Here is a 23227-nt window from a genome sequence, read left to right as displayed (position 1 = left end):
CATATAACGCAGTACCTCCCATCACTATCTACATAAATACACCAAAGGGCCCTGCAACACTACAATCCAAAGCCCAGTTGGGCAGCAATGGGGCTGCCCTTGCATCTTTGCTGCTCACTCTGGTACGAAGGCAGTGGGGTGCTCCAACCTGGAGCTAGGACAGCAGTTGGGCCTGATGACATCAAGTGATGACAGGGGGCTCAACTCGGCCCCTCACCTCTAGAATGCCCGGTTTCAGAGCTCCCTGCTGGCATCATTTCTACCTGTGCCATCAGAATACTTTCACATCAGAGGCCAGCAGGGCAAGGTAGAGGAATGCCTCTCTTCCATAATAATGGGATCATAGAATTGCAGAGTTGGAAGGGACCAAGTGGATTATCTAGTCCAATCCCCTGCAATGCCAGAATCTCTTGCCCAGTGTGGGGCTTGAACCCATAAGCCTGAGTTTCAAGCTCAGGGGGGTTTAGATGGTTTCCCAAAGAAGATTGAGGGGGGGGGGAATCTTCACATGCTAAACCATCCAAAAATGAAACACATCACATTTATGTTCCAATCTTCAAAGAAATTTACTTAGAAGTTAGCTATACTGACTGTAGTAAGATCTATGCATGCTTGAAAATGCAAGCTTAAGCAGCAATTATGATTGCTTCTTATACTCACAATCTTTTAAGTGCTGCTAAAAAAATGAGCAATTTAGAGGAAGTTCAAGTTTAAAGCCTGCATTAAAATGTTGTGGGGTGGGGAGGGAAACACACACCATCACATCCATGAGAGACCTATTCAGGAGTTCAGAATAAGGCTTAAAACTTAAACGTAATCATGCCACGAGAGTAGAAGCATGCATGAGCACAGGCTTGGAAGAAACAGTAAAGAATGGATTTTGGACATTCAGAGTTATATATGAAATGCTTTGGTGGTATCAGTAAGGTCATTCCTGCCAGAGAAGACCTTGGGATCTTTGCCTCATGTGAAAAGCTGCTTCCAGATTTGGTTGCTGATGAGAATCAAGATTAATTCAAGCTGATGCAAAGCAGAGAAAGTAGAAGTGTTGCACTGCTAGAGTGGCTAACTTTTCTTGGATCAGAGGTCTGAACTTACTCTTAGACAAGCCTCTGGAGGCCACATGCTGGCAGTCACTTTGAACAGATGGCGGGCAACAGGTAGGAAAATAGGAAGTAATGTCTAACCATTGGGTCCATCTAAACCCAGCATTGTCTACACTGGCTAACAGTTGCCCAGGGTTTGTAGGGAAGGGCTAGTGCGCTCATGCATACCCTCTTGCCCCTCATATGCTTACTTAAGCCTTGGTAAGAATGCCTCAAGACAGATTCATAATTGTATTGAGTCTGGAAGTATCTCCATTAGTCAGTCACATTTGTCTCCTCTTTTCAAACCCTTAGGAGACTGAATTGCTCTAGAAAACTGAAGAGGTTCAGTACTACGCATGCTATCAGCCGAAGTGAGGAAACCAACTGTGAAGGTTGTTTTGTTTAGGGATTATTGGCTTGGCAGCAGCAGAGACATCTCTTTCCAGCTTCCACCCGCCCCACCCCCAGGCAATATCCATGTTTGTTTACCTCACTCCAGACAGCTGAGACAAGCTTTTAGAGCAGGGGTCAGCAAACATTTTCAGCAGGGGGCCAGTCCACTGTCCCTCAGACCTTGTGGGGGGCTGGACTATATGGGGGGGGGAATGATCAAATTCCTATGGGCCCACAAATAACCCAGAGATGAATTTTAAATAAAAGCACACATTCTACTCATGTAAAAACACTAGGCAGGTCCCACAAATAACCCAGAGGTGCATTTTAAATAAAAGGGCACATTCTACTCATGTAAAAACACGCCGATTCCTGGACCGTCCGCGGGCCAGATTTAGAAGGCGATTAGAGCCTTAGTTTGCCTACCCATGTTTTAGAAAGCCTGGCTTTGTCCTGTTGAAAAGCTGCATGACTGACAGGTACACAACAGGTGCAGATTGGGAAAAGCTGCAGCTGTTTACACACTTGCTTGTCATACACATTTAAGAAAGCACAGAAGCCCCGGCAGAATGAAGTGGACGGCTATCAGGCCTAGGACCAAATGGATCCATTAACTGTGGACCAAAAAGTCATGTTACTCCCCCACCCCACCCAGTCCATGCAGTAACAGCAGCCTCTTGCAAATATTAAACTGGCTTTAAAACAAAACAAACACACAAAGGCAGAGAAGGAGAGTTCAGGGTCTTCAGGAAAATTTTGGAATCAAGGGACTACGCTATAAGAGTTTCCAAGACCAAGGGCGAATCTACACTGGTTAGTTTAAACGTTAAAAATGCGTAATAAAAATGTGACACCAGAAAGCACTGTAGAGTAGCGATCTGCCGGCAATGGGAAACTGCAAAGAGAGCTATACTACTTTTCTTTTTTACAGCATTTTTACATATCAGTGTAGATCCAGCCTAACTCTAAAAAGCTTCTGTAATGGTTCTAGGGGTTGCTCGGGCGTAAGCCGGTGCAAACACCTGGCTGAGTTGCCTGAGTGAACCTTTTCTGTCCGGACAGCCACTCTCTCGTGGCTGACTCAATCGCTGGCAGAATCCGTCAGTGGGCGTTTCTTGAACTTCTTCCAGCAAAGAAGCTCTTTGACGCCTAGTCTCCTCCTACTCTCTCTGCGCAAAAGCCTTCTGCGCAAGGAGGGCGTGGGCAGCGGAGGACCCCTATTCTCCCCGCTGGTCCCCGGCAAGGAGTCATGGGACCGCCTCGCCGCTTCCCCCATCTGCCCCCCTTCTCCACTGGTGCTACGCTGATTCTCTTCCCCAGAAGATGGGCTGCCTCTCCCACTCCCGGGACGCTCTCTGGAATCCCTCTGGATTTTGCTCTCTCCCTCCGGCACTGATGGCAGTTCCCTGACAGGTTCCTTCTCCTGTTACTGTTACAGTAAGATAAGAAAAGCAACCTCAGCTAGATTCTTACTTTTATAGGAAACCTTAAGGACCTATCAAGGCCTAATATGAATACGAAGAGACATTTTCACAAACCTGCCTGAACTAGCCAGACATGCCTACCACACCCAGAGAAAGGCACACGGTGATCCAAGGCAGGCCTGATTTGCTACATGAAAGACTTACAGTACTGTGTATGAAGGACTGGCAGCAGGGCAGCTGTTCCAAGCATCACTCTCCCCTCTCTTCACCCCCTCCATAGCAGATGTTTTGCCCTCTAAAAGGTGCCACCATTACCGGAAGGGCTCCTTCTTCACCTTACCAAGTGACACTTCCTCCTCTTTTCTGAAATGTAGTCCCCAGCCTCTCCCATCACCAACCACTCAGCTACCCCATTGTGATCTTAGGCCTGATAGTTTCAGTGAAGACAAAATAAGTGACTAACCTTACTGAAAGGTCTTACGCGTACTGCCACTTTCACACTGTCCGAACCAGGCATGCTTCTGCCGCTTGAACTCTTCCAAGGAATTCAGAAAGAAAACAGAGTGCATCGCTCAAGTTTTCTCTTCAGGACCTTGTTTTGGAAAAAGAAAAGGGTAGAGTGGATCCTAATACAGATGCTGCTTTGTTCCTCAATTATTTATGTGTCCACTCATTACCTGAATGTTACCTGATACATTATGTCTAAGAGGAACTCCAGAAGGTCACATTTGCCAGCAGTGTGTACCGTTTCTAAAAGAGGCAACTGAATATTGGGCATCCTTTGTGAAACTTCATTTAAAGTACTTGCCTCTTTCAGCTTCTCTCTCAATTTGAACCACAAATCTGATTCAACCTGACTCCACTTTCTCTGTGCTGCAGTGATATAGGTCAAACACTACAGGAGAATGTATATTTCCAGACCATTTTATTTTACCAAAATTGTGGTAGCATTTCTCTAGTAACCACAAAGTCTATAAAACATGCATCATTTCAAAATATCAAATTTGGGGGCAAATTTAAGGAGGTGAAATCCCTGAAAGTGTTGAGTCCCATGGTGAGTAAATGCGAACATATAAATATTTCTAATGTTAGAGACTCCTGCTGATGCAGCAAATTGAAAGAACAATGAAACATCTGAGGTGAGATTTTGTTTTATAAACTGAAGAGCAGCTTTCCCAAGTTAAGACAAATACAAAAAAATATTGCACAGCTTCAATACAATTGTTTACATTCCGACTTCAATAAGGTACATGTTCAACCAGGAGTAAGGAACTTGTATGCAATGGATAACCCCTTTTACCAATTCCCAAAAGGTCCAAACATTTTCTATAAATTCTAAAACTGCCAAATTTTAATTTTCAAAAACATTGCAAGATCAAACTGTTAAAAAAGAGTAGCCTCCCATTAGAGAAGCACCAACAGTGACAAGCCATCATTAAAATCCTCTTTAATTTCTTTGCACCACACACCTCTTTTATTCTTTCTCTCTCTCTCAAAAATCTAGTGGACAATAATTGCTGTTATGTATACATTTTTATTTAACATTCCTAAAATAAGATTATTTACATATTATATAAATGTATGAAGTCTTATAAAATAGAAAACCTGCATTGACTGAAGAAATCACACTCCATATGGAGTTACTTATTGAAGACCTTTAGTTTTCTGAAATTTTACAATAATTTATATAAATTATCTTCCAAATTAATGATTTTTTCTTAATATTCCACACAATGATGACTTTACAAGCATTGGTGTACAATACACATATTTAAAAACAGTTATAGCCTCTTCTTCTGAACAATTGGCTTTGGAAAGCTAGTTATTCTCTCGTTCCTATGAAGAGTCTTACGAACAGTCTTTTCTGCTTTATCCACTGACTCCTTCTGTTTGCTTTTTGCTCCATCTACTGGCGTGCCAAAAGGAGAAATGAACTGAATTTCCATGTGTGGCGTTGACCAACTGCTATCTTTCTCTAGGACTCTGCAAGGAAGAGGAATGAGAGGTTACACTGACAAGTTATGTTCCTGTTTAGATGAATGAAGACTGAATAATTAGCTGTAGGCTCAGTCTAAATGAATGAATGAATGAATGTAATATATATATTACTTATATCCCGCACATCTGGCCGTGCCTCCCCAGCCACTCTGGGCGGCTTCAGACAGGATATTAAAAACACAATAAAACATCAAACATTAAAAACTTCCCTAAACAGGGCTGCCTTCAAATGTTTTTTAAAAGTAGATAGTTGTTTATTTCCTTGACATCTGGTGGGAGGGCATTCCACAGGCGGGCGCCACTACCGAGAATAATAACAACAGAGTATAGTCATACCTCCCCTTTGCGTCCGGGATCTGTTCCGGAGCCCCAGATGCTCAACAAAGCGCTGCTCTGCACATGCACGAAGCGAGATTTAGCGCTTCTGTGCATGAACGAGCAGCAAACTCAAAAGTAACCCGTTCCGGTACTTCCAGGTTTGCCATGGACGCTCGATGAAATAGACCCTAAACATTGCGGACTCAAAACGAGGTACAACTGTACGTGCAAATGGTCCCATGTTTAATCCTGAGCATCTCCACATAAGGCTGGAAAAAATGTCCTGTTTGAAACCTAGATTGCAGCTACCAGTCAGTATTGAACTAGATGAACAGGTGGCCTGACTTGGTATAAAGTATTTATTATGCTTTAGGGCATGGATGGGGAACAGAGGCCCCTTTAGATGTTGTTGACCCCTACTCCAATCACCTCCAGCCAACATGGCCAAGATAATGGAAGTTGGGAGTCTGGCAACATTTGAAAGGCCACAGAAGACCAAATTAATGTCTTTTTTCTTATTACGATACCAAATGCCAAATGCATTACTGTGATAATTTCTGCACATGACTGCTTTTGAAATAACAAGTTATTTTGGGGGGAGGGTATATAGAATCATCCCATACTTGCTTGCTTTTTTTGCTTTTGACCTTGTAGCTCTGCTTCTCTTTACTTTCGGCTTCTCTGAAGTTTCTATTGAGACTGCATCCTTCTCCTCTTTAACTGGTAATTCCTAAAGGACAAATGTAGAGTGGTAAACCTGCACAAAGTGAAACTGTTTCTCTGACATCTCCTTTTTATTTACTTTTTAAATTTATTGCGTAGGCACTAGTAGTGACACTGATAAACCAGTGCCATACAGTAGTAATTTAAAACATTCACACTCAAAACAGAAAATACAAAACCCCTTAAACACAAGAAAGCCAACAACAGAGGCAGGGCTGGGACAAGCGTGCATAGTGCTAGGCCAATCTATTCCCACCTTTCTTGCCTCTCCCAGCTTCCTTTCCTTTATGTATGGACCCTCCACACGGACAAGCTGGATAGAGACCATTGGTTCCATAATGATATATGGCTTCCAAAAGCCCACGGAGCTGAGAAGCAGGAACAGGCAAACACACACACACAGAGCACACACAGCAGCAGTCTCAAAGTCGCACCGCTCAGCTAGCAGGGAACCCCGCGATCACTAAAGGGCTAGCGATTGCCAGGCACCAGGAGAGGGGAAAAAAATGGTGGATTTAAAGGGGTGGTTTTTAAAATAGGTGGTTTTAAAGGGGCTGGCGATCGCTCAGGCACCAGGAGAGGGGGAAAATAGGTGGATTTAAGACTGAATGAGCTCGGATTAAGCCAGCCAGTAGCAAGAGAACGCAATACCCCCCCCCAAGCCTCGTGGCAAAGTACTTCCCTGTCTTCCGTGAGCGTAGCGACAATGACCTCTTGACTCGAAGAAAATGTGTGTGCAATGCTGGGGATGGCTGGCGCGGCTGCATTTGAGCAGCAAGCCACGCCCCCGCCGAGCTTCCCTATTGGGTGCCCAACTGGGGAGGGGCGTGGCGCCAGCCCTGGAGTTGAAGCAGGGGCGGAGCACCCCCTGCATGACACGGGAATCGTCTCCCGCTCACAACCCCTCCCCTCCTGGGAGGAGGAAAGGCTTTCCATAATGATGTATGGCTTCCAGTCTTAAATTGGATAATCCAATTTATAAATACAAACTCCTTGCTTTTCCATGTAATTTCTAATATTGACTAATAAAGATAAAAAATAAGCAGCATAACTGCCCTGTGTTGCTTGCTGTCAGCAGTTCTTCAAATGCTATACAATGAACCTGAAAGATTGCCTAAAGCGTGTTAAATACTGCAAAAGCTGGCATCTTTTAATCTTTTAAATCATTTGTCATTCGCTGTATAGCAAAGGGGTGATGTGTATATTGTTTTCGCTTGTCATTTGAGTTGCCCTCCAGATGTTGTTGCACTGTTCCATCATCCCAGCCAGCATGATCGTGGAGAACCACAGTTTTTCAATTACATTTTAAAACTTAAATAAAATTAAGCACTTTAAAAAACAGTAAAAACCAATAAAACCAATTAAGTGCCCTGGACACCCAAGAAGCAACAGCTCAAGGTGGTTCTAGCAAGCTGCAAAACGTGTTGAAAAGCTCCATTGCAATTATAAACATGTGGAAAGCTTAATCTCCCAATCATCACATCATGTCAGAAGGGAGAATCTGGCTCTTTCACTAGAAATTTGCTGGCTTTTTTCTCTTCAGATCTTTGGAGAAGGGATCAAAGGTTTTACTTACCAACTCTTCCACAATCCTTGAAATACTGGACACTTTTTTCTTCCTAGATCTCAAAGCAGGGGGCGAGAAGACAAACTGAGAAGTCAAGTCTGCCTTGAAATCTTTGAGCTGCACAGGCGTCACAGCTTTCTCACCTAGAATCAGAAAGCATGCGTTTATTTTTGAACTTGAAACTAAGCATTCCAGGCATGCAACTCTATCTGCAATCCTGAATAAGAGGAAAGCAGGGAGCAGAGGAGCTTTCCATATACCCACAATTTAACTACTCTTTGTTTAAGCTTCTTAGAACACCTGGCATGGCAAATACCCTTTGAACCGTGTATGCCATGGTAGCCAACATGTCATAAAGCACAGCTTTGCTCCTACCCTTTTTCTGAGAATAGCAGGGACATTAGGGGAGGTGGGAGCAGGTCTCCATTTAAAGAGGTGGGGTCTTCATTTAAAGCAGGTGTGGGAAACCTCTGGCCCATGAGCCATACCTGGCTCACCAGGCCATTTTGGGAAAACCACACCCAACCTCCCTTAACCTGCTGTCATACATAATACACAACAAGTAAAGGAACAATCAGGAACTTAAAGTGAGCTCCAACTGTTTCTTTGCTAAGCAAGGCATGCTTCCGCCATCCATCAGCTGCACCTTGCTGCTAGAGAGAGAAGTAGTTTTCATTGAACCGGCTTCTCCCTCTCAGCAATGCTTCTTGAACTTCTAAAAACTGGAGCAGTGATATTTGAAAGTCCTTTGGCAAGCAGCCCCATGCTCCTCTTTGACCTTCCTGCTTCAAAGGATCACCTGGCAAAATAGTGACATCAGATGATTGACAAGTCTCACCCACCTAACAAATTTGGTCTGGGACTAATGGGGAGATAAGGTTCTGGCCCTCCCTGATTTAAAGTGAATGGGCAGTTAAGCTGCAGTGCTGTCATTACAGCAGTAGTGTACCAGCTGATTGCACATGGACAAGGCAAAGTAAAAACTAATGTCTAATGCTCCACACCCTATTGCACTAATTGCGGTCTATGGCCTTGGAAAGTTTTGTTGCAGAAAGTAAGCTCATTCTACGGCTCTCTTCACATTTTACAGAACAGATGAATCCTAATGCCGCCCCTGCACATGAACTGGGTCTTTTTGTAATGGATGAGGCAATACATATATGCAAAATGCACTCAGAAGTCACAACTGGGTGAAACTTTTGGGTACACAATTCCTATATATGTTCCTATGTCAGGTTTGTGAGGGTTGATTAAAACGTCCTGGTGAGCCAAATAGGAAGGCCCAGCAGGCCTAATTAGGTCCATGGGGTAGAGGCTCCATACCCAGTAGATGGCATACTGATATTGTGCAGTAATGTGGGCAGGGTTATAGGCAGTCTTGCTTTAAGAAAAATCCCCAGTATTTATCCTGCTCTGGTTATGTTTTACCCTCAATGGAATTCATGCATAGTAGGCAATTTTAAATAAGCAAAAAAGCCTTATACAGCCGAAGGCAACATTTCAAGTACCTTTAGATTTTTCTGTCAGTTTTGTAAGAGGAGGAGAAAAACAGAATGTCTCATTTGTATCCAAGTTGGGACTCTGTTTCGTACTCTTTCTGCTGTATCTGGTCCTTTTCACAAGAGTACCACTATGTGCCAAAGTTTTCCCTGTTTCACTAAGCCTTTGTTTGGTCATGTCTGTGGAATGCAATCCTACTGCAATCTCAGCTGCTTGTGGCAAGTGTTCCTCCTCCTCTGTACCTTCCTCAGAAAGAGATGGTAACTGGCTTCTCTTTCTGATTGCCGTCATCTTGGACTGCCTCTTTTTAGAACTCCTTGCTAAAGTCTCTGCCTCACTTGGTTGTACAGAATGTTCTTCTGCATCCATTTTCTCTATACTTGTATTTGTTTTTTCTATTCTTACGGATGCAATTCTTGCAGATTTCCTCTTTGTGGTGTCGACTGGAGTCTTTTCTTGAACAGATCCTCTCCTAGTATTTCTTCTAGGAGTGACAAAAGATTGACTAGGTGTTGGAGGAGGAGACAACAGAGACAACTCCAGTCCCAAATCTGCTGACACATTCAAAGGATTCTTTCTTGGTCTGCCTCTGCGTCGCACAGGCAACTGTTTAATAAGCCCAGTCTCTTGATCAGAAACAGTTTCTGATATACTTGTGCTTCGCGCCCTCTCCTGCTCAGTTGATACAGGTAGCTGTGGTTTACTTGGCTGTATGTCATGTTCAGAAATAGCTTCTGGTAGACTTGACTTTCTATGTCTGCCCCTTCTAACTGGTGAAGGTAATGGCAGCTTCCCAGCTGCACTTTCTGACTGCGCCATCACTTTCAGTTCACCATGCTTTCTTGGCCTTCCTCTTCTTGGTTTTGTACTCAGCTGCTCTTCACGAGGTTCTACCTCCTGATCTGAAATCACGTTCTCTGCCAGGTGGAAAGCAATGCTTTTCAGTTTTCTTGCACTTTTAGGATTTACCATCATCTGAATTGTATGGTCAATGATAAACTGACTACCTTCTTGATCCCCTACTAAACTTCTTGTGCTTCTAGGAGTCCTCCTGCGAGAAGAAGGTAGCTGTTCACTTGGATGCTTATGAAGTTCTGGTGCAAGCTCTTTTGGTTTTCTAACCCCTCTTCTTGTAGCAACGGTTGCCTGAAACTCCTGTGTGATGGGATGAACATTTGTTGATATTTCTAAGTCACACTCCTTTGTTTCCTTAGTATCTAAGACTGGGAAAGCAGGAACCTGTGTTGTCTGTTTTTCTTGAGGTTCTTGTTCAGAACCAAGGGGAAGGCTTTCGGGAATGTTCAATGTTTCTTTTGCCCGCCTAGCACTTCTCCTTGGAGTTGGTGGTAGTAGCAGATCTGGTTTATCCATCTGTCCCAATGGCTGACCATCAGGTAATAAGTCATTTACATTATGTGCCATCTGTTCCACAGTGCTGGTGCTAGACATCACTGAATCTTCAACTTGACTCAATTTTACATCTTTACTTATTTCGGTAACATTTTGCAGAGGTGCCTGTGGTGAACTTAATACCTTCTTACTTATGCTTTCATGAAAAGACTGGTCCACAACCTCACTTGAAAATTCTTTACTTCTTGTGTCTTTGATTACATCCAATAGGTTCTCAGCAATAGCCATCTGAATAGGTTCAGGTACATAAGGCAACACCTCAGCAGTATTCTGTGATATCTGATCACTAGTTACAGTGGACACTGTATTTGTGATGAATTCTGGGTTGTTACTTCCAGGAGTATTTACACAGGCACCCTCTAACTGGTTGGCTGATTTAAGAGGGGAAGTATGCAATGCACTAGAATCTCCTATCTCAGCTTCTTCATCCCCTTCTAATAGTAACGTAAAATTGTTTTGGGACATCAGCAGATCTCCATCTCCTCCAGTAAAGTCAGATTCACCAGGATCTTTCTTGTGTAATTCACATGTGACTTGCTGCACCATAGCATCACTGCTGTACTGATATTTCAGACTGCTTGAAGGACATAGCTCATTGTACGGAAGTGCCTCAACTACAGCTTCTGAGATGTGTACTTCACGTGTACCATCACCAACAAGCTAAAAACAAAAAGTATATAAATTTAATTCCAATACACATATTTCAATAAATTTAATGAATGAAAAGAGTTCTTCCAATTTTAGAGGAATATTCAAATTGTTTAAAGTTAGCCATTGTACTCAGCTATTTGTACATTTCTCCGCACAGCACAGCTCTAGGAACACAGCCACATGGAATTGGTTTTTCAGCAGTTGCATGCATGCAAATAAATGGCCACTGGGAAGCAGTAGCTGCATCTGTGGGTACTCTGGGACAAAAACTGTCTCCTCCTGCAGCTGTTTCCTTCAGAGTTGTCCCACATGTGAAAGTTTACAAATATCCAAGGTATTTACACTGGCAAACCAATAATTCCAAACAGATTTCAAAGAAAGTTCCGAAGTGCTAAATGAAGCCCTTACACTTACTTCTTGACTTGCAGGTTCAATATTAAGTGGTGTTTTCTCTTGCAGGACTGCTATATTTTCTTCACTTTCAGCTTCTTTTGACCCATCTTCATCTAATGCTTCTCTTTCTTCAAGTTCATTTTTGGAATGAACACTGACAATGTCTTCACTATCAGGAATACTTATGACAGCTGAAAAAGGATTGTCATCTCATTAATTTTTTTGTTTTATTGTTTCCACATTAAAACTTTTCAGTGATGATGAATGATGAATGAGGGACTGTCTGGACCTCTGCTCACTTCTGCTTTGCAGAATCAGAAAAACTGAGGTTTTTCTGAGCTACTGTGCCTCTCAGCCAGCAATATGAAGCTACCAATGTACAACAGAAGTTTGCAGTTGGATAAATATTTGTTCTCCCATTAAATAAGCAATTAGTGCATTTAAAGTCAGTAAATAATTGTTAGCACAATTGTGCCTCCTAATCCAAAGGAAAAACGTGTCACCAGTTACAGCTTTTGCAATGTCTGAGATCATCCAGCATATCCCCATTTTTTAAAAAAAAGATGTTAGTCTTTTGCGAAAACGTATCATATGCTAAAAAAGCATCCCAATCTGCAATTTTAATTGGCTTATAAGACAGTAGTGCTTTAGTCCAAAGTTAATTTAATTGCTTAGAAAGACCCCTAAGTCATTTTTAAATAAAATAAAAGCTCATCCAGATTTCCAATTATACAGCCAACTTTTAAGTTTGTACAGGATTTGGAGGCTCATCACTTCCCCCACTGTAGAGTATACCAAATTATACAACAGCACTGCAAAATGTGAAGCACAGATCTTAATAAGTATAGGAAATGTTTTTTGGGTATATACTTATAATTAAACATTTCATTTAATAAAAAATGGTATCTTGAATAGTTCAGAAGCTACTATTTTAACATAAAGTAAATATACCAGGCTAAGAAGATTTTAGCACACATGCATCAAAGGTACACAGTGAGAATCAAATCACACAACTTCAAGCTTTTCAATATTATTTCCCTTGTCTGATCATTTGAAAATTTGCTCGATTATTCAAATATACATACATTCAGCATCTGTTCCTAATGGCTCCAAAGCTTGGGGAGTTGCTTCATCAAGGAGCTGGTTGTTTTCCAACAATGGCAGCATGCTGGACTCTAGGACATTTGTTTGACTTTATAAGAAGAAAGTAAGGGACAGTTTCACTTACGGTTTTTAAATAAAATGAGTTTTATGAAAGCTACTAACACATTTTTGTCCACAAATACTTTAAACCATTCCAATTATTATTGAACTGTACTGCAAGAGATACTGCAAAGCCAGTTCTGTGGAAAAGTCTGGAATCTACCCCTTTGATATATGCAAATTATACAGTTCTGCAGATGTGGCTAACTAAAGTCAAATTTTTACTATCCTGTTTGTTTGATTAACCATTCTCAAGTATTAATGTGCATATTATCCTATGCATATTCCTCTGAGTACACTTCACTCAGGGCAGTTGCTATGCAAAATCCAAATGCACACTAATGTCTAATTTGCACACTACTGTGTGGCAAATTGTCAATTCCTGCCTTAGAGTGGGACATGAAAAGAACTGACTAGGGCAGGGGTGGGAAACCTTTTTTACCCAGTAGGTCAGATCCTTATTTGTTCCCACCATGCACAGGCAAACCTGGACATGTGGATAGGATAACTCACATATCAATCATCATAATTTCATAATTTTATTATGGTCAAAGACCCAATTGCCATTATGATGTCATATGATTGACAGGGGGGTAGGACAAAGGTCCTTGAACTTGCATTTATACTAGTCCTATGCTCTGCGTTTGGGAAGCTCTGTGCAGAGTTCTATGTAAACCCTTTGTCTAGTGCTTCCCATGTGCTGAACATATGGTAGAGAGAGAGAGAGAGAGAAAGCAAGCAAGCTGAACAATTGATACTGCAATTTGTCAATCTACTGAGATTATCAGGGGATCAAAATAGAAGCTTGCAACTATCAGCATGCTGTTTGGGAGATACTTGATCACAGAAAACAAACACTACAATCAAGGCTGTGAAATGGTGCTCCAGCTGTGTTCCTTTTTTCACTAATAAATATATAATAAATATATCATAATCACAGTACTCAAGAAACTGAATGCAAAACAATGTAAAAGGTATGAAGCATGCTGCATCTGGGTTTTTAAAAAAAGATGTACTTGACATGTTCACCTTTCATTAGATGGTATAGAAGAGACCGAAGTGTCAGGAATAGCATTTAAGTGATGCATCACAAATACTTCATCCTCAGGAAGTGAGCCATAGTCTTCACCTTCTCTTTCAGGTAGTCCTATGAATGGGAGAACCCATAAACAAACAGACAGATTGCATCCTTCATGCTAATTTCTAAAAACTGATACAGTATAGCTGCAACCAGTAAGTCTTGATTTTAGTAGCAAGAATTTACAATTTTGGCTTGGCTATCACCAACCACAATTTTTGCTGCCTCTATTTCCTCTCTGTAAGCTTAACTGCCACCAGTAATCTTTAATCTCATAGGTTCTTGTTTGGCAGTCCACACCCCCACCCTCTTCTTGTGATTGACAAATTGTTATACTTCTGCATACCTTGGATGGCCCCCAAATATATTAAGCCACTGCTTCTTTTCCAAATTGATGTGTTTGAGTTTGCTATTAGAGGGAATCATAGAAAATTTCTCCACACACACCCCTTTCCAGTATCTGCCAGATGTACTGTTTCCAAATATGGTGGCTGTGTTTTGGCTATCTCCATCATGCCCTATTTGGGAGTTTGAGGATCTATTTTAGCAGTGTTGGAGAACCAATGCTGGATTAGATGGATCTCTCCTGTGTCACAGCATGCCCTATTTCTTATTAATTCATTTGCATATCTATAGATCACATACCAGCCGACTGTTCTCCATCTGTAGATGTTTGCTGTTCCATTGGCGAAGGATCCCTTGCTACTGCCTCACTGCTTTCTCTCTCAGCTGACACTTGTATGTTTACAAGATCTTCAGGGGAGAAACCCGCTGACTGAGAGATTCTGAAGGAATCACTGTTGTCACCTGGTGATTTTGCATCTTGATAATCTGAAGTAGTTTGATCTGACTTTACAGAACCATAACTAGTTTCTTTGGAAGGTTCAACTTTATTCAAATCATTGCCTGGTACACATTCTGATGACAAACCCGCTTCTTCATAGTCTTCCTGAAGACTGCGTATTGAAAAGGCAGGAGTTTCTCTAGTCTTAGACCACATATCTTCCATGTGAGCTTCAATAATGCATTCAGATGAAACTGTGTTGTGTTTTGTTTTACTATCTGTCATCTTAAAAAAAAACAGTCCAAGTTAAAACCAGCAATACCATTTCCCCAGTGAGCAGAAAATTTTGACAATTCAATGCCTTGATCCAGAAGGCAAACCCTGAACTCTCTGCTCAAAATAGTCAATGTTTTTACTTCTAAAGATGGAGACGTGCATTTTTGAACAAGCAGGCTCCAGCTACTAAAATTCATTGACCAATCCACACATGCATACAAGGGCTTTGCACATCTGGAATGGTAAAGGTAAAGGACTCCTGGAAGGTTAAGTCCAGTCAATGGTGACTATGCGGTTGCGGCACTCATCTCACTTTCAGGCCAAGGGAGCTGGTGTTTGTCCACAGACAGCCTTTTGGGTCATGTGACCAGCATGACTAAACCGCTTCTGGCACAACGGAACACCATGACGGAAACCAGAGCTCATGGAAATGCTGTTTACCTTCCCACCGGAGTGCTCCCAATTTATCTATTTGCAGTGGCATACTTTCGAACTGCTAGGTTGGCAGGAGCTCACCCCATCGCAGGGATTTGACCCACCAACCTTCTGATGGGCAAGCCCAAGAGGCTCAGTGGTTTAGACCACAGCGCCACCCACGAATCCCCGCAACAGGGTGAGCTCCCATTGCTCTGTCCCAGCTCCTGCCAGTCTAGCAGTTTGAAAACATGCCATTGCAAGTCATGGTGTTCTGTTGCGCCAGAAGCAGTTTAGTCATGCTGGCCACATGGCCCAGAAAGCTGTCTGTGGACGCCAGCTCTGTTGGCCTGAAAGCGCGATGAGCCCCGCAATCCCAGTCACCTTTGACTGGACTTAACCATCCAGGGGTCCTTTACCTCATATCTGGAATGCAGATACAGCCATGAGAACATGATGTGGGCTTCCTGAATGTTAACTTAGAAAACATAGAAGACTGCAAAAGAGGCTATAGGCCTGGGAATTAGCATGCATCAAAGCACACAAAATGCAGTTTTAAAGCTCCAGGAAGAAATTCAGTAACAAATGGTATATTAAGGGACTCTTATGCCTGTATGTGTTGGCTCTACACATTTGGTCATCATTGGAATAGGACAGTAAATGCATGGGTGTCAGCAGACCTGGAAACGAACCCAATCACCCACATCATTATTATTATTGCTGCTGCTGTTTTATTATTTATACTTCATTCCAGAAAAGTTAAATTCAAAGTGACTTACAAAGATGAACCTAAAATGCACAATGTATGCATATATATAAACCAGATTTAACTAAAGCCCACCTTGCCAAAAGGTAAGCAGAAAATTAAGGTCCTTTGCACAACTATCAACTTGTCTGAATATGGCTCAAAACGTTCTACTTTCCAGCATCTGTTTCTTCCAACCTACCCCAGCAGTCCATCCTGAAGCTTTGCTTTCTTCCATAAATGATATTTTTGTTTCTTTTGCACGCAGAGGGGGTGTGATAGACCTTCCTGGAGATGCAGTTGGAGTAGCTAAAGGAGTAGTCCGAAGGCTGGATCTCAAAATAGATTGAGGAGTAAAACCAGGAAAGCCAGAGGAAGATGTAGATGTCAAAGCTTTAGCTCTCTAAGAAGAGGAGGAAACATGTCAAAATGGGAGGCAGAACCCACTAATTACATGGCACTTCAGCCTCTGCATCAAACAAGTTCATGAAACCTTCACAATTCTACATACCCTAACGACCAGAGGAGTTTCTAGGAGCTTTAATTCAGGTGCTCTTCTACTGCTCTTGTATAGGGAGCATCGAGGGCTGGAATGCAATGGACTAGAAAGCATACAGGATGCAGAAGCTCTTGGTGACATGTGCAGATTGCTTTGAAGGGAAGGTGAATCAAGAGGAATAGGCTGGACCACCAAGTCAAGCAATCTGCAAACATTTCAAAACGTTTAAGAATTAAGTTGCATTAACATACAGAATACAAATTTAAAATGGTGTTGCCATAAACAGGAGAATATTTTAGCCATCCCTGCCCTACCACTATGACTCATCTAGGCTTTTCTGATTTTAAAATCTGAAGTTGCTTTATGCTTTTATCAATAAATTATCACAGCTCACCTGTCATTTTAGTTTAGTAATTAAAAGAAAGAAGAAGCTTTTTTGAGAATATACTTCCATTTTAAAAAAGGCCCACGTAAAAAATATATAATAATTCAAGGTAACTGTCAAAACAGATTTCCACTCATTACAACTGATGTTTTCAACAGGACTGAAAAGCACCCAAAAGATACAAACACTTATTGAAAATTTTTACCTGGAGCGTTTTCTTAAAGATTTAGTTGCTGGTGTCCCAACAAATGGATCTGGTATCTCTGTGTCAGTGCAAGAATCCACTGTAGGTGGTTGTTCTTCAGTTCTAGGATTTGAAAACACGAGAGTGACAAGCTCATGAAAACCACTAGATGCACAAGTACTGTCTTCCAAAAGAGGAATAAATAAAGAACACAGTCATTCAGAAGCCAGGTAATTATGTTCAAGTTTGGGCGAGGAAGCAAAGGTTAAGCAATGAATTGCTGCCTTTTCAAACTCTTTTGGCTCAACCTTATTCCTTTCTTTTCATACAAGCTATTATAAAAGAGCAGCACACTGCTTAGTATGTTACGTAACGGTAAAGGCCCTGGTATCTGTCAAAGTTTCTACCCTAAAAATTAACACTTTTGTTAATAGTATCAACACCAGGCTATTCATTATGGTCAATGGAAAGAAGGTGAAAAATATGAACAGCTGTGGTGAAACTCTTGTTTTAGTACTGGGCAACTTAAGATGCAGTAATTTCCTACGACAACAAAATGAATACTTACATATCATTTTGAAATGACTTGTTTTTCTGTTCAGTTCCCACCCACACCTCTCCAATTTTGGACAATACATTATTGATTAAAGTTGCTTTTGTGATGACATTTCCTGCAGTAACTTTCTTTGCAACTGTTGACAGTGGTTTTGGTCTTAAAACTTGAAGGGAAAAAAGGAAAAACAACATTAAATACTTAAAGCAAGTTTTGAAAGGTTTCACCACAACACACTGAAAATACTTACTTTCCCGCCGTAGTGAAGTTGGCAAGTGGTAAGGCTTGGCTCGCTCTACAGCAAGCTTCCTTTGTACTCTCGGTAGAACTTTCCCATACTGGTCTAATATGGAATTTCTGGCAACTGATCTCTCTCGCCAGCGGGGATCTCGATCATTCTGTTTAAGAAAGGAGTGATAAGAGGAATTTAAGTTAATATTTTACAGAAATACATGAAATAGTAAACCCAGGGTTAGGAGAGGTAGTTCCACAGTCAAACTGTATAGAACTGCTTATTCATGGGCTCTTAAAGCTGGACAGGAAGATTTTTCTGACCAATATTAATAGATCAACAGTACACTATGCAAACTATATATAAAAAAGTTAAAGGACCCCTGACAGTTAAGTCCAGTTGTAGACAACTCTGGGATTGCACTGCTCATCTCACCTTACAGGCCGAGGGAGCTGGCATTTGTCTGCAGACATGGGTCATGTGGCCAGCACGACTAAGCTGCTTCTGGCGAAACCAGAGCAGCGCACGGAAATGCCGTTTACCTTTCCGCCAGAGGGGTACCTATTTATCAACTTTTGAACTGCTAGATTGGCAGGAGCTGGGACCGGGAGCTCACCCCATCACAGGGATTCAAACCGCCAACCTTCTGATCGACAAGCCCAAGAGGCTCAGTGGTTTAGACCACAACACCACCCGCATCCCATGCAAACTATAATCATGGATAAACCTGGATGCTGAAAGGGTCTCTTTGTATTAAGACTAATACAGTACTAATATTACCCCACATACCCACAGTCTATTTTATACAAGCAGTTCTGCTTATCTTGAGCACTGAGGGTAAAACAGCCTTTATAGTGTGTCCTAGAAGAATTCATTCTGGGACACATGTCCACATTGATGCTGCCTTGTCTGGACCAGTCAGCACTTCATGGCTGCGTAACAACCATGAAGCTGTCTCAATACAGCATATGTCCGACATACTTCAGGTCATGATCAAAATCTGTTTCTTGCTATAGTAGATATTAGAAAGAATATGGTGATCAGGGATGGGGGTGAATACTACCTTGTTATAATATACTGTCTTTTTCTGTGTATAAGATGCCCCCATGTATAAGACGGCCCCTATTTTTTAGCCCAAAATTAAGAAATAAAGGTTTTAAAACCAAACAGAACAACTTTGATATTTTATTACATATTCAATATACCAGTATATTTAGTACCGTATATTGAAACAACAAACAGAACAACTTTGCCGATATATTTGGTACCGTAATTACGGTAGATTTTTTTTATTTTTTGGAGCTAGTCAGCATTATTATAACATGCAGTATAAGAACTGGAGTGGCGGCAGCACTGGAGCAGAGCTTGGAAGCTGAGCTGGAACGAGAACATGTCCCTGACGGCCGGGAACTGGTCAGCGCCACAATGCAAGAATCATAGCTAAAGAACCCTTTGAGAGGGAATTTGTATGCTGCAGAAGTCTAATTGCTTTTTTCTGCTCCGCTCTCAAACACCCAGGGTAGCAAACTGCACTCTGCCCCTTTGGCCTAAATGGCCCGCCTGCTGCCTCCCCCCCCCCCCAGCTGTAGGGCGGCTGAGTGGGAGGAGGCAGGCAGACTCCGGCAAGCTCACCCCTCCCCAGGCGCCGGAGCGGATTCCTCCGCCGCTGCAAGGAGCTGCGATTGTCAGATCTGCCTGAGTGAGTGTGCTTGGGGAATGGGGTCTGGGTAGCCAGGGAGCGACTGAGGGAACCAGGTGGAAAGCACAATGTGGGGGCTGCTGCGGGGGAGTACCAGACCAGGGTTTGTCATGAGTTCAATAGTGAGGGGAGGCTGGGGGGGAAATAATATGGATGGCGGCATGTATTTATTTATATATTTAATTGCAACATTCCATGTATAAGACGACCCCCAATTTTAAACTTGAAAAATATGGTAATACAAACCCTGATGAGGTTTGTATTAACTGTGAATGACTCCCTCTGCAGAGGTGGGGGACCAGTTAGATCAGAGCTGTCACCTGTGGATTTGGAGAAAGGTGTCATCAGCATGCTGATGACACACAACTCTATCTCTCCATTCCATCAGAACCAGGAGAGGTTGTGAAGGTGTTGGTCAGGTGTCTGGAAACAATGATGGAGTGAATGGGGACCAGTCCTGATAAGGAGGAAGTGTTGTGGGTGGGTGGTTCCCATGTCTGTGAGATATGTGTACATCCTGTGTTCTTGGATAAGTTGCTCCACTGAAGGATCAGGTTTGTAATTTGGATTCAAACTCCTCAATGGAGTCTCAAGTGCCTTCTGTGGCTAGTATGCTCAAGCTTAGGCTGGTCCACCAGCAACCAATATTCATGGACTGGGACAGCCTGGTCTCAGTTGTCTATGCTCTAGTAACCTCCTGATTGCACTACTGTAATGTACTCTATGTGGGCCTGTCCTTGAAGACAATCTGGAGGATACAGCTAGTGCAGAATATAGCTGCAAGCAGGGCACTCTGAAGAGACCACTTAACACCAATCTCGAAAACATGGCATTGGAGATTAGTGAGCTACCAAAACAATTTTGAGGTATTAGCTCTAGCATATAAAGCCCTAAATGGCTTGGGACCCAAGTACCTATCAAAAATTTCAGGCCCCAAAATTGGCAGGTGAGGCCTTGATGGTAGTTGATGCTGACCTGTGACATGGCCTTTTCAGTGGTGGTTCCCTGGTTGTGGAATGCCCTCCCTAGTTCAGTGTTTCCATCACTATTAACTTTAAATAAATGGGACCTGAAACAAAATGCTATGGCATGGAGTGCTGTGGTTCAGAATTCCAGCCATTCCATGCCACTCCTCAGCCCACCTGTGATTTTAAGGGAAGCAATTCATAAACGGAATCAATTAAAAAATATTAAGGCTTACCATCAGATTAGCTTTCAGTGATTGATTCAGCTGTAGCGCAGGAACATAGTTGGCACGCTGAAGATGATGAACTAAGAGGAACTCATGATTGTTAACACCAGCGCTTGTCCTCAAGAACTTCTCCAGACACTCCTAAGGGGAAAAAAGAATTTATAATATTAAGCTTCCTTTTCTGGAGCAATAAGGGTCTAATTATGCAAACACACATGTACATAGTGTCAATGAGATTTCCAATCACTTTTTGGAGTAGAACTGTATTTTCAGAAGTTATTCATCCCCAAGATTACCTGTTCAGTTTCTGTGAATGGTAGCTTTAGCAAATCTTCCATCAGTCCCAGCCCCTGACAGGTTTCGTATACATGTTTAAGCATATCTTCTACATTTAACCGAGTAGAATGCTGCCGCAGCACACTCCAAGCTTCCACCATACAACTGCAATCAATTTTTGAAAAGTAGATTAATGTTGTGACAGATATTTCCGCTACAGGAAAATTGCATTAAAAACTAGTATTGCAGATGTGCCAAGGATGTAGGTGTTCATCCAATACATGCTATCATGGCATTTATTTATTTTATTTTATTTTATTTTAATTTAAAAAGCACGCCAATACCATAAAAATGAGTATTAGTATCTTATCAACTGGGGAACATTTTTCTTCTTGAATACAGTGATATCACAAAGAGTAAAAATAAATGCTGCACTTTTTTCACCTGTTAAACAGCAAGACAGTAAGGTGAAGTGTTACTTCACTGTTGCTCATCAATGATGGCTTCATTGTTTGTATGTATCGGAGGGCTCGCCTGTGCTCTCCTTGACACATCAAGAACTGAATTATCCTTATGTGCTGCCAAGGCAATTTGATTGTAGCTGGATGAAACAGATAGGTCAGGGAATTCTGCAAGAGTACAAGACAATATTCAGAAACCTCCTGTGCACTTTCAATCTATTTTCTACTAAACAGTTTTCTGCACTGAAATGAAATTATGGAATTTAACTTATACACCAATTCTATAGGACAGTTAGATCTGTCCTATAGTGCCACCAGTTAGTTGTGCTCCCACTAAAGCAAGTTATACAAGACATTGTAAGCAGGTCAGTTAGTGTTAGTATAGCTAGTGCAGTGATGCTGAGAACTGACAGCTCAAAGCCAGATGATTTCTAATTCTTTCCCCATCTACACTGAAAGGGACTGTTGCCAGGGTAATAGTCATGTCCCACACTGGTGAAGCCAATAAGCTACTGGCAGCATCAGCCCACTATGATCCTGAATCTAGAGCTAATACAGAAACCATTGCACTAGAAAGCATTATAATTTTATTCAATTAGTATGCCATTAAATTGAAGAAGGGCCATAGCTCAGTGTCAGACTAAATGCAAAAGTTCCCAGGTTCAATTCTCAACATCTCCAGCTAAGGCCGTGAGAGACCCCGTCTGAAATCCTGAACTGCCACTGAGCTAGACAGACCAATGAATTATCACTTTATATACCCACCTCAAAGTCATTGTGATCCAAACACCAAAAACCTTGGATTAAGTTAACCAGACCTATAGGAATTGCAAATGCGGTTGGGAAGGAGCCCACTGAAGTATCAGCCTTGTTTGGACAGGAATGCATGATGTCCAATAGTAAATAAATTGTCTAATTATAAATATTAAGGGCAATCATTATTTGAGCTTGTTTTCTATGACGTGCTAGAACAGACACATTGTACAGCATAAAACCATCTTTCCTGCAGCTTCTTCCTTTGGTTTTTTGTCTCCAATAATTAATATCTTATGTTGGTGATTTGCATGAGAACAACCAAAGTCCAAGTATACTGTATTCTTGTTTGCTCAACCACTTATTTGAGTTGAAGCATGCAAACTGCTAGGGAACCTGTTAGAAAACTGCATGAGTTCCATTGAAAGCCCTTGTGGAACAGCAGTAGCTGTTATTTTCGTTTTGCTTACACATCTTTTAACTATATAACTATAACCTTATGCTTAAGTAAAGTAGATTTGTAACAGACATCCTGACTGAGAGAATACAGTGCTGCAAAACGATATTATTAAACATATACAAATATCCCACAGTTTTTTGGGAATGCAGCAATTATTTAACAGCAAGAACTTGCATTACAATGGAGAAAAATGCTAGAATTAAGCAATGCTTGACATAGGTAGCTGACAAACCTTAACTTTGTGTATGAAGCAAAAAAATTAAGAGATAGCTAAAGAATTAGGATGCTGCCTGTAACAGTGAGTTTTACCAAATATTTAAATTTTATATAGTGTCCAACTAGAGGTCCGTGCATTTTGCATCACCTTGATAGACAAACAAAATTTGTTGATGCAACCAACCCAGGTCACTAAGCTTATTTATTGCCTATGACACTGTGTTGAGGATTAGCAGCCAAGTGAAACTACAAATGGGGGGCCACTAGGGGGCGCATTGGAAGATAGCCAACAATACCATCTCTCCAACCCACACGGGGTAATTAAGAGGCTGTTATGGGAGTAGGCAGCCTC

At 41.8% G+C, this 23227-nt stretch overlaps 2 protein-coding genes across 4 annotated transcripts in view; both read right to left on the bottom strand.

Moving 5' to 3' along the window:
• Window positions 1-3551, bottom strand: part of LOC309527941 (kinesin-like protein KIF28) — a 28177-nt gene extending 24626 nt beyond the window's left edge. Inside the window, exon 1 of the mRNA XM_082214997.1 lies at window positions 3369-3551. Within this exon, the coding sequence (XP_082071123.1) occupies window positions 3369-3422 (54 nt within the window). The 5' untranslated portion in view covers window positions 3423-3551. The remainder of the gene's footprint in view (window positions 1-3368) is intronic.
• A 489-nt stretch (window positions 3552-4040) lies between these two features.
• Window positions 4041-23227, bottom strand: part of AHCTF1 (AT-hook containing transcription factor 1) — a 56967-nt gene continuing 37780 nt past the window's right edge. For 2 of the 3 annotated variants that reach the window (XM_082214947.1, XM_082214948.1), the window contains exons 20-36: window positions 22212-22358; window positions 21430-21614; window positions 21006-21150; window positions 20719-20850; window positions 17837-17984; window positions 17602-17752; window positions 17055-17156; window positions 16477-16669; window positions 16168-16368; window positions 14392-14815; window positions 13698-13815; window positions 12551-12657; window positions 11481-11656; window positions 9020-11081; window positions 7521-7654; window positions 5845-5951; window positions 4041-4888 (exon numbers count right to left, since the gene is read on the bottom strand). In XM_082214947.1, coding sequence (XP_082071073.1) covers window positions 4687-4888; window positions 5845-5951; window positions 7521-7654; window positions 9020-11081; window positions 11481-11656; window positions 12551-12657; window positions 13698-13815; window positions 14392-14815; window positions 16168-16368; window positions 16477-16669; window positions 17055-17156; window positions 17602-17752; window positions 17837-17984; window positions 20719-20850; window positions 21006-21150; window positions 21430-21614; window positions 22212-22358 — 4734 coding nt within the window. In that variant the 3' untranslated portion in view covers window positions 4041-4686. The remainder of the gene's footprint in view (window positions 4889-5844; window positions 5952-7520; window positions 7655-9019; window positions 11082-11480; window positions 11657-12550; window positions 12658-13697; window positions 13816-14391; window positions 14816-16167; window positions 16369-16476; window positions 16670-17054; window positions 17157-17601; window positions 17753-17836; window positions 17985-20718; window positions 20851-21005; window positions 21151-21429; window positions 21615-22211; window positions 22359-23227) is intronic. The other variant, XM_082214949.1, reaches the window with a different exon arrangement.

Source organism: Podarcis vaucheri (assembly GCF_965113315.1).
Source record: "Podarcis vaucheri genome assembly, chromosome: 3".
Taxonomy (NCBI): domain Eukaryota; kingdom Metazoa; phylum Chordata; class Lepidosauria; order Squamata; family Lacertidae; genus Podarcis; species Podarcis vaucheri.
The sequence above is the reverse complement of the archived record's forward strand: the minus strand, read 5'-3'. Positions and strand labels throughout refer to the sequence as shown.